We start from the raw sequence: 12,114 nt of genomic DNA, 5'->3' as shown, positions 1-12,114 counted from the left end.
CACACTACGTGATTAAAATAATAGTTTCTTTGTTATAGTTTTTAAATGCTAGCTCACGGCAGTAAAGGAGTTCTGTAATCTCGAGAACCTGTTTTTATAATAGCCTGCCATGATGTAATCCTGTGTTGTTGCTCTTTATACAACTCAAGAACAAAAAGTGACATGATTTGTACTTCATACTTCTTCCATCACTGCTCTTTTCTAACAAATCCAAATGCATATCTATTTGCTTTTAATGGTAATATCACTGACTGAAGTATTGATAATATCAGTTGTTGTGCTAAAGTCGTATCGTTATTTTTCTGCAGGGAACAAACCAAACAGTGATTGGAAAGCTACCTAAGATTGAACTAACGTCTCACAACACTTGCTTCTGGTCTTGGCTGTTGAACAGAAGCTCTTTCTGCCTATCGTCAGAGCTCAACCTCACTCTCTAATCCACTTTCACTTCTTCTCAGTCTGACCGGTGTGAAGAAAGCTGCATGATTCACACAGAACAGCTCATCATCTTAAATATAATCTGATTTAGAATATTTTGATGAGATTTCTACTCGGCTGGTTTTCAGTGGAAGATGTCAGGTGGGGTCTGGTTGTGAACTATATATAAAAGAGCAGCATGACCTGCAGCTGCGAATGGTTGTTTCACTCCTTTGTTATACAAGAGCAGACTTTGCCCTGCAGCCTGTGAAACAACAAGTCTCTATTAATCCCGACTACGAGATGAATGCCAAGGTGATATGCCTCGTCAGCAGACGGTTGAGCAATAAGGTCTTAGATGTGAGGGAGTTTACAAAAACAAGCTTTAATCCCCTGACCTCAGTGCAGGTTACCTACTACTGGATTACATCAAACTGTATCTCTGCACACGTAATCATCAAGGCTTTACATGCTCCCCTCTGCAGAGTAAACTTGGCAAGTAAGTATACTTGACCTACTGGTTGCACTTTCTTTTTCCTTCTTACTTATGTTGGTCACTGGCATATGTCTCATACATCTCATATATCTTGAGATCCTGTTTTGTTATCGTCTCAATAAGTAAAATGAAAATATAAAAACTCTCATGAGGCAGAAAAAGAATAACCATATTTTTCTTCTCTTCTGAATTTGTAGCATTTTTTAATTTTGGGGGGATTGAATCACTCTTATAGATGTTATTTGAGATTTTGAAAATATATAATTATATATTATAAAATGTTGAATTGAATTAAAGTTATTCTTAAAGATATTGATATTCTTTGGTAAAATGTGTGAGAGACGAGATGGGGAAGAAACTGAGTTTGGAAATAAACATAAAACTTTAAACACTAAACTCATTTTAGTGGCGGATGATTCAGACTTTTTTCCACAGAGATTTAAAGCTTCTCGTGCTTTTCTTTATTCTTTCTTTTCTTCCTGCATTCCCTCCTTCCTCCCACATCCCTAAAAAAACACCAATCAGCCAGCAGAACATCCCTGACATCAATACACATTGAATATCTATATTATTTTATTCATAAATGTCATAAAAATGACCAACCGTTTATGTCAGTATTCATAAAGGGTTTGACAATAACATATTTTGGCCAAAAAAGCTCTTTAAATTTGAACTCCAACAACAGCAGAGAGACAGAGACTGTGGGTCAAACGTCAAGTTGTATTTACCCTGTTGACTCCGAAAGCAGACAGGAGGGAATGTAACACCCAGAGGGACACAGACACACACGCACACGCACACACACTCATTGATTATGTCTGGGAAGCAGTTTCCTTGACGTACATAAATGCACATGTTATCAAAAGTGTTCTTTAGCACTTGTCACAATCATATTATTTTTAGATTCGTAACATCATTGCTGATGTTGACATGTGCATTGTGCCTCTTTGTTCCCAAACTGTTGGTCTGTTCCTTATAATCCACATATCACATTTCACATTTTTTATATTTTCTATATTAGTGACTTACCAATCTTACTTTTTCAGTCCCGATACCAGGGATTTGGGTATCGATATTGAGTACCGATCCGATACCCGTATGCCTCACTGTGTGGAGGTGACTGAGATTATTCTGTAATGTATAAGGCAACATCAGGCTTGACTTAAACATTGCTTTTGTAACTTTGTAAGACAAAATGTAAAAAAACCATGAACATAAATGTACTGAATTGTTATTTTATTTAACTAATGATATCCAATACATGATCAGCCCATCGTCACTGATCCCCGATCCAGTTATTTGAGTCAGAATCAGATCTATATTCGATATCACGATCGGTGCATCTCTGATTTTATATCTGTTGCACTTGTTCTTAACCTGAGGATTGAGACCTCCACAAGCTGCCACTAGATGAATTTTAGGGTTTACAAGATGATTAACAGATAAGGAAAGCAGAAAAAACATTTACGTTAAACTAAGTTATACTATTTATTTTTTAGAGAAGACTGGACTTTGAGAGGAACTGTTGAAATACTGCTGGTGTATGAGCTGTGAAGAAGATCTTTATACAATGAGTGTGTGTGTGCTGCCCCTCTCTGGACAAAGCTTAACATTGCAGCTCATAGTATTGACTTTATCGACAAGTAAGACATTTATTAAAGTAAAATGAGTTTGTTGAAAGCTTTACAAATCAATTTGTACAAGGCTGCTGGTGCATGTCTCTCTAAATGTTTTGAGGTTGTCGTGAATCAACATTATTAGTTGGAGCTGTTTATCACATTCACTTTGATTTCACTCGGCACAAATGAAATGGAGACACTTTAGTTTGCCTCTTTGCGTAGCTTTTGATTACGTGATCCTCATCAGCGGATGTTGCGTGTCAGCCCGGTTGTCATGTAGTCACATTTCCATTTTCAATGTTTATCTTTTGCCTCGATCAAACTCTCTCTGATGGTGAAGATCATGTGAAGTGATAAGAAGCTCCATAGCAGCTACTAAATGGATCTTTGGGTGAGATTGTTTTGTCAAGTGTTGTTTTAAAGGTTTAGCATGAACTTTCACATACAAAATAACTATTTGTATATTAATTACTCACCCAGTGTTACCTTGAATTCTTGAAGAAAACTTTGTTTTCTCACATGCCTCCACAGTGAACAGAGGATCAAAAACTGAGCGAAACTATATCAAAACATCAGTTTCAAACTCTCACACAACTTGTGCAGTAAATCTCGTTTATCTAGTCGTATGCTCACTTCTGAAACACATGCATCTTCTGCCACTATTGTCACACTTGCTGTTTTTTTTTTTTAGCAAAGATGCATGAGACATAGAATATACTGCATGAGTTGTGTGAGAGTTTGTAAACTGATGTTTTGATATAGATTTGCGGTGGTTAAACGCGGCCCCCATTTACTTCAGTTCATCAAGACGTTTCAAAGTTTTCCTCAAGAATTCAAGGTAACGGGGGGAGTAACTGATATACAAATAGTCATTTTGAAGGTGAAGTATTCCTTCAAATGGTGACAAGAGGCAAGATGAAGGATACATTTAAAATTCACATTAATCTCAAACATTCAGCTGATACTAAATCTCATCACACATGGCTTCTCATGGTTCTATATTTCTTACTATTCGATCGAAAAGATCAAATTCATTAGCAGCTGTTTTATTTACTGCTTAATCTTTGAAGTCATTCTTTCTTGTACTGATGCCAATCTCTGGTTCCTGACTTGTTGCTGCTTTTCAAGCGTTAAAAACCCAAATTACCATATTTAAACGTCTTTTTTTGTTCTACCAAGGGACCAAAACCCAAATAGAGTTTAGTTTATCACGGAAGACTAAACAAATCGGCAAATTTTGACATTGTACAAGCCAGAAGCAGAGAAATATTTACATTTTTGGTTTAATCTCCACAAAATCATCAGATTAATCGATAATGAGAATAATCAATCGGCCTACTGGACTGAATAAAGTACATCAAGTGTTGCATTTTTGCACATTGCAAACACACAATCAAAGTCTTTCTCCGCAAGTAAAATAAATGTAAAATGTAAATGTAAATTTTACAATGTAAATGTAAAATCCGTTTAGTTTCCGTTTAAGAGTCCTCGGTGAAAAGCTGTCGTGATCCCGGCTCCGTGTCGGCCTCTCTGTGGTGCTGAGGTTGTACTGCAGGTTGTGGAAGGTGGCGGTGATTCCATCTCGTAGGAGCTGCTGTCCAGTTTCACCTTGAGGGACTTAAAGTCTGGCCTGTCGTCAGCCTCGGTGCTCCAACAGTTCAGCATAATTTTATAGAGAGAGTCTGGACAATTGGACGGAGCTGGCATCCTGTACCCGTTGGTAACTTGCTGGTATGTTTCCTGGTTGTTATATGCTGAGAGGGAGCAAGGGATGGAGTTCAGAAGTGGTGACATAACATATGAATAAAGATGACGACCCCAAATCACAGAGATGTGGTTTTGCACGGGACCAATATTGTCACATGACCTCTGTGTTTGGCGAAATATGGTAGGGTATTTGCTGTAGAATTTTCTTTTGACAAATTATGGAAATTGCTGATTTGCACGGGATTAAGATCACAGACGACCTCCGCAAATATTAGTAATTAATGCTAGTCCTGTTCAAACAGAGCTTAAAGGAGACATAATGTGCTCATTATGTGCTAATAATGAGCACATAATGTGCTATTTCAGGTCCATGCTTGTAGTTTGGGTTTCTATTAGAACATGTTTACATGAATATACATGTATACATGTATACAACCTACAATGCTTCTATTTAGCACCTGACTCTTTAAGCCCCCCTCCCGATAAAGCCCAGTTTGCTCTGATTGGTCAACGTTTCCGGTCTTTCACATCTGCACTGTCTTCACAGCGTCACAGCAGCCGTCTCAACTACATGGAGTTAAGCGTCACTTCCAACAGTGACTATATAGTTGTAACATCCCCATTTATAGGGAAATTGGTTATTTATTTCATCATCTTCTGAAACCTCACATTCAATAAATATATTCAATCACTTTGGATGAGCAGATTAAATTGGAAATAAGAATGGAACACTATCTGTAGAACAACATGGGAAAATATTTTCCACAAGGACTTCGGTTTGATATTTTATTTTTGTTATAACTATGTATAATTGATTAAAAACTCTTACCCAAAGACCATTTAATTCCACCAACCTGGGTAAGGAGCGCCTCCATAGGTCAAAATCTCATAGAGCAAGACACCAAAAGACCAGACGTCTGACTTGTTGGAGAACTTCCCGTGGCTGATGGCCTCAGGAGCGCTCCACTTGTAGGGCATCTTTTTATCGTCTGTGATGTAGAACGGCTCCTGGATGAGAAATCTTTGTCTTAAAACCCTGCAGCCTTGATTTGACTTCAAAAAGACATTTCCCTTCCTTCCTACCTTGATCACTCTGGCCAGTCCAAAGTCAGCCACCTTACAGATATAGTGCTCCCCCACCAGGACATTTCGAGCCGCCAAATCTCTGTGGATGCTGTTCTGCTCCTCCAGGTATGACATCCCATCAGCCACCTGGGCACCCATGTCAATGAGTGATGCAATGTCTTGATTGTGCCCCTCTGGACCTACAAAACGACAGAAATAGATTCGCACTGAGAATTAGACCAAAGTGCATCTAGTGTCACTTTTAATTCTAAGTTCTAAGTTTAACGTTCAAGTGCGTCTGATTGTATTTATCCATGTGGCAAAGTATGAATGCGCTTGAGGCCAATGTGTTGGTTGTGAGTGCCACTAACATCCAAACCTCCTCAAGGGAGTTAAGAGAGAGGAAAGGGACAAATGTAAGCCCAGGATTTAGGAAAGGAAGGAGAGGAGGTTTTCTACCTCTGAGGAAACTCAGCAGGCTGCCTTTCTCCATCAGCTCAGTGATGATGTAGTAAGGGGCTGAGGCCGTGCAGATAGCAAACAGAGAGATGAGGTGACGATGGCGTAGACTCTTCAGGATCTGAACTTCCCTCTGAAATTCATGGTGGTTCAACTCCGAGTCTGGGAAGAGAAAGAGACAGACGGAGAGAGAGAGAATGGGGGGAGAAAACAAAAACGGATCATATGTCACAGTCCCTGTAACATCCAACATCATAAAACTAGTTTTTGTGCAATTTCAGCCACTGTCTGCCACAAATCTTTGCATGCAAACTTTTGATTAAAAGTCGATAGTGATTTTGAGAATCTATCAGAAAACATGATCGAGATACTCAATTTTATCGATATTTTATTACACCCCTAATATCTTCTGTAATCTTAATTTTGTATAATGAAGTCTCTGGATTAACTTGAATTGGATTAATACATGTCTAACATTTATTATTATGTTTCATTGATAATCAATTCATAAAGCAGTATCTCAACAGAGTTCCTCTTCCATGTATTAACATGTTTGTTTCAATGACTCATTGTAGGACCCATGTTTTTGATTTGAGTTAAAGTGTAAAAGGCCTTTTAAGCACTGGGTGGTGTTTGTGGTTCAGCCAATTTAAGCTACTAAAGTATAGGACGTATGGTCACTACACTCATTACTCGGCTTATGAGCATGATTTATAAACTAATAGAAGGAAACTGACTACAAGTAAATCCTGTGTTTTATTAAATTTGAACAGTATAGTCAGTGTTTACCTGTGTTACAAACTATTAATCATACATATCTACAATCATCTGCCCTGAGTTTCAGTCTACAGATACATTGTGAACAGTAATACCTGGAAATATGAGCTATTTACTTCCTGTTGTATACAATATTACTTTACAATGAGTCATCAGAGCTACTTGACAGACTGCAATTTGCTTCATACTTCTACAATAGCTCACCTGACTATTCCCATTTTACTTTTTGAAGTCGTTTGTTACACACAATTGATAAAAAAACATGTATTGTGATTATTTTAACAATATGAATGTCTACTCAACCAGGAAATAAATATACTGATTGTTGCACAACACGGCATCAGTTTTTAATGAATAGTATAACTGTGTCACTTCAGTTCCACACATAACAATGCTGCTTGAATTATGTGTCAGCCAAGATAAGTATCATGGGGATTACCGTGATTGATCTCTCGTTATTCTTGTTCTGTCTCTCATCAGTTTTACTGACATGTATTACTCGAATGTTATCGAAAATGCATGTTTGCATTCTTAGACAACACAGGGAGGAAAACGGGCGCTCTTTACCAGCAGTAGTGGAAAGTAAATAAGTTAATGTACTTTAGTACAATTTTGAGGTACTTGAGTATTTCAATTTCATGCTACTTCATACCTTTCAGAGGGAAATCTTTTTCTTTTTACTTTATTACATTTATCTGACAGGTATAGTTACTTTTCAGATGAAGATTTTTAAACATATGATGAATTTATACAACACATCGTTAAAGATTACACAAGATAACCAGAATCAATGTCTATTCCAGGCCTCTTGTCATGTTTCAGATGTGTATGATTGGAGAAAAAGTCGATAAAATGTAAACAAAATTTGTCACAGCCCTTCAGATTTATCTCGTGAGCTTTTGGAGGTACCCGACCCCAAACTGGAGACCACTGGTTCCCCAGCACCGTACTATAAATAACATATAGCAGTACAAACCTTGAGCCGCCGCAACAGTAAAATCTTGCCTACACATAGATGCATCAGTATTAATAATTGTAATGCTTTTACTTTTGATTTATCACGTACATTTAGCTTATACTTAGGTACTTTTAGATAAAACTTTAAATGCAGCACTTTTATTATATTGTTTTATTTGTACTTTTGTAGTAGTTAGAATAATCAGAGCTTTTGCCAAACAGCTCCTGATGATCAAAAATCATCTATTAAATCTATTAAATCATCTATTAAATAAAGCTTCATTAGATCAACAAAGATGATGAAATACCACTTTTGATGATCTTGATGGCGACATTAATGTGATTTTTCCAGCGTCCCCGGTAGACTTCAGCGAAGCATCCAGTGCCCAGCTTCTCCTCCAGGGTGAACTCATCTTTCGGGAGCTCCCACTCATCCACTGTAAAGTGATTCAAATCTGGGGTGGCGGGCTTTTTCTGAAGGAGGAAGCACACGTGGACATACTTGTATCTAATAAAGGGACACAGATACAGTACATACATTCTCATCCATACATATGGGCTTCGGGTTAAATTAGTATCTTATGATCAATCTTTGATTTTTTTTTTTTCCATCACTGCAAAATGTGGAAATGTGATATATGTAAAATATATCTGTAAGGTTTGATGCCGCAACTCATTTTTTAATTTTCAAGTATTTGACAATTATTTTCTTGATGAATTGTTTAGTCTGTAAAATGTCCACAGGATTTGTTTTCATAAATAAGAAATAAGGTCGATAAACAAACAAGCAAAGAGATGGAAACAAAACCAACAGAGCCTGTCCTACCCTCTCGCACGGGTTTCCCAGTGTGACGGTGTTGTTCAGGCTGTTGGCGCAGTAGAACTCCACCAAGTCGATCAGAGAGCTAAATCGCTGGTTGCACGCCACGTGAAAAGAACCGTCGTCTGTTTTGAGGACCTTGAAATGCTTGACCTGAGTGCTTGACCTCACTGCGGAGAGATTCACACACAGACAAAGTCAAAATCAAGCCCGTGATAGCATTTTTGAGTTCTCTTAATATTTGTTACCAAAGTATTGTAGTTTGAGCTTCTAAAAAAACAGCCCCAATAGATTTTCAAAGAAATGGAAAATACCAGATGTAAAATACCAAGGGAAAATAAGTTAGTTAATGAGTGAGCTTTAGATATGCCTGTTTGAAATTGACCAGACTAGCTGTTTCTGTTTTCAGTCTTTGTCTGGAACAAAGCTACCTTCTGCTTTGAGAGGGGTGAAGCAATATTCTAATCCTGACTTCCCATCATGATTGTGAACGGCTTCCATTCCTCCCTTCCAACAAGCTACAACCTCATGACTGTTTCCCCTTTATTTCACTCAATACTTCCCGCACATGTCATTCTCTTGACAAACGCACGCTGCACTGTTTTTTTTTTAACTGAAGTGGAACTCCCCTCCCCTCCCTCACTCTATTTCAAACCATTGCCACCACACAGCTCTCGTTCTCTTTTTTGAGCTTCCTCCATCACCCCTCTCCTTCTTATCTTACCCGAAAGAACGTGTCCAACGTCATCTTTCTCACTTTGTCGGATGAGGAAAGCTCCGTGGGCATTTCCTGATCCCAGCAGGTGGCCTTGGGCCTCGAAGCGGTTCATTTTCCCAAAATACCACCTAGATCAAGACAGAAAGAATGAAAAAATGAAAGTAATTATTAGGAAACCCTTTGATAATCAGTCTGTTTACGAGAACTGGCAACAGTTTTTGTGAACAAAACAGTATCTGATATGACAACAACATATCCCTGTAAACATCCGGGGATCTGTTTTTCATTTTTCAAGGTATACCTTTGGTGGTAAGAGTATCTAAACACAGTATGCAGTACAGTACACAAAACAAATAAAGCTTTCTGCCTGGCGTAATCATCTAAAATGGTCTTAATATGTCAATAATATTGTTCATCGCATTCATTTCTGTGACGATACATCATCCAACCAAAGGAGTTATTGTGACAGTAATAAAATAATAATATAATTCAAGTAACTCAGTATCTATATTTCATTTCAGCCTTCCAGCAGGTGTTGACATGTGGGGAAAAACTTCACATTACACACTTCCCATTCTGTTGAAGCTATTAGCAATAAACAGAGAGAGAGAGAGAAAGAAAACAAGAAGTGGTGAGGCTGACTGCCGAAGTGTTTACGTCACAGTTTGCGTCACTGCTAGAAGACACAGACATGGCACTGACATTATGAAAGGTGCTTTGACATTTCTCAGAATGTTAACTAACAGAGGTTTGAACGGGTTTATGCAATCCAGAGAAAGAAGTGAAGATGTAATTCTTCACGATATAAAGTTGAGGCTGTATGAATTCCCACTTAGAGACTAAAAGAAATGGATGAGTGGCATCAAAAGGTGGCAGGTTATGGAAGAGTGTACTCCAAACACACGAGATGAAAATATTACATTTGTGAGGAAGAGTGATGACTGACATTTGTTGAATGTTCAAGTTTTATAGGAAGCTTTTGCTTGTTTTAGGTATTCTGTAGATGAAGAAATAGCATCAAATTACAGTTTTGCTAGAATATAATTTGCATACACATTATTTCACAGAAAACATGTGTTTCAGGCCCAGAATGGACTCTTCCTCAGGTAGGCTATACCTCAGCTTGAAATGTTGTAGGCTTCTTTCAGATACAATAAGATAGATATTATGTTTAAACAATAGCAATCCATTACCAAAGAGCTGCAGTAAATCATGCATTTGTTAAGTGTATAATTGTAAACTGTCTGACTGAGAATATGTGTTGTGTGTATGGCCATACTTCACAATGCTTCCTGTTGACTAGAATGTCTTACATGCCGAGAGTCTTGTAATTGATATCTTGTTTCATGACCTTCGCCCCATTATTATGTTGTTAGAATGTAAACACATTGCCCGATTGTTAAGCCCATGATTTGTATTGGTGGGATTGATTCCCGTTATATGCGCCGAACTGAACGTGCATAGCAAACCAAATGTACAGTAAATTACGAATTAGGAAGGTCTGCTGAATCAGAAATGTAATGTGCTAAAAGTTAAAGAGCAGTCTGTTTCCGAAAGTATTCAGAAGAAGTGAACCACCCACTGTTGCATCTGTAGGGACTCGGCCCGCTCCAGGTAGTTTTGGGGCACGATCCCGGTCTCCAGGACGCGCCCGTTCGTCTCGATCTTGCGCGCGGTCCACCAGTCTCCGCTGCGGTTGATAACGCTGAACAGATCTCCCTCCTGGAACGACAGCTCATCCGGGTGCCGGGATTCAAACTGCCAGAGCGCCTTGTAGACGGAGCCGCCCTGGGGCACTGTGTCCGACGGGGCGATTGCAATCGGTGGTCTCTCCACACTGGAGCCGTCATTGCTGCTGTCTACCTCACCACCACCACCACCACCACCACCACCACCACCACCTCCACCTCCTCCTCCTCCTCCTCCTCCTCCATCTTCTGCTCCAGGAGGAGGCTTTTTATCGTTGAAAATCCTCTGCCATAGCGCGTCCAGACATGGGCAAGCTTTTCGCAGACACTCGCCCATTGATTACCTTGAATAGCTCTCTCTTACCGGCTCCTTGTGCCTCAGAGCGCCTCAAAGCGCCTCAGCCGGCTACACCTGTTGGACAGGTAGAGAGGACGGAGCGCAAGGAATCCTCGGAAGCCTCTACAGGGAAAACTGCTGCTTCTGGTGTTGTCCTGTTGAGAGCGTGCCTGACTGCACTCAAGGGACTGACTGCAACTTCCTTATGCCAGGCAATAATAAAACGCACGAGGACCCCGCCCACATTATCTAAAAACGCGTCATAAATCTTACTGCTTGTTATCGATAGTCCAGAAAGATACCGGTAGACTACTGGTGTTGATAGATTAATTAACCACCACATATCCATCTATTCAAATAACTACATTCACCTAACTAACACTTTTATACAGTTTACGGTACTTTTACTTGAGTTATTCAGAGGCAAATACTTGTTTTCTTAAAACGTACCCAAACTAATTTACTTTGTAGTTATTTAGTACATTTGGATTAACAGGGGTGGATCTAGAGATATATATTCATAGGGTGGCATGGAGATGTTAGAAATGGCAGAAATATAGAAATCTATATAATATATCAATATTTGTAATATTAGTCATGGGTCTTTGGAATCGCCAAGTACTCAAATGTAAAGACTTGTACTTGGTCTGAAAAAAGAGGTATTGGTTCATCCTTACCACCATAGAATCAGATATTTCTCAAATGAGAAGCCAGCAGCCCACATAAAGCCTACTTTATCTTCTCTCTGTGTTAGTTCAGACAAGATGTTGTAACAATGGGAGGAGGGAGTGATGACACATTCAGGCACCACATTGGCAGACAACAGAGCATACTTAAGGGTTGCCCCCCTTAATTCAGAGATCACTGCGGAACTAAAAACCACTAAGAAGTTCTTGGAATACCTCATTTATTATGCATTTATTTCCTCTTCATTTGATCTGATTCTGAAAGTTTTGACAGCATCTGCTGCCAAGATCTGTAACCTGCCTGGCTGACCTGAGACATAAGGTCCATCATTTTTTAGGTTAAAGGTTGACTATTTAACTTTGTAATA

The 12,114-nt window shown here is 38.9% G+C and overlaps 1 protein-coding gene across 1 annotated transcript; it reads right to left on the bottom strand.

Annotated features, from left to right (window-relative positions):
- Positions 1–2,388: 2,388 nt before the first annotated feature.
- Positions 2,389–11,262, bottom strand: ptk6b (PTK6 protein tyrosine kinase 6b). Its single transcript, XM_076097059.1, has 8 exons — positions 10,618–11,262; positions 9,042–9,163; positions 8,324–8,487; positions 7,806–7,971; positions 5,764–5,925; positions 5,323–5,504; positions 5,094–5,247; positions 2,389–4,286 (listed from the first exon to the last, which is right to left on the bottom strand). The coding sequence occupies exons 1-8, from the start codon at positions 11,058–11,060 to the stop codon at positions 4,000–4,002; spliced, it is 1,680 nt and encodes a 559-aa protein (XP_075953174.1). The 5' UTR covers positions 11,061–11,262; the 3' UTR covers positions 2,389–3,999.
- Between the last annotated feature and the right edge of the window lie 852 nt (positions 11,263–12,114).

Source organism: Anarhichas minor, unplaced genomic scaffold (genome assembly GCF_050575085.1).
Source record: "Anarhichas minor isolate MPS153535 unplaced genomic scaffold, ASM5057508v1 ptg000003l, whole genome shotgun sequence".
NCBI classification, from domain to species: Eukaryota; Metazoa; Chordata; class Actinopteri; order Perciformes; family Anarhichadidae; genus Anarhichas; species Anarhichas minor.
Note: the sequence above shows the minus strand (reverse complement) of the source record. Positions and strands in the feature narration are given on the sequence as shown.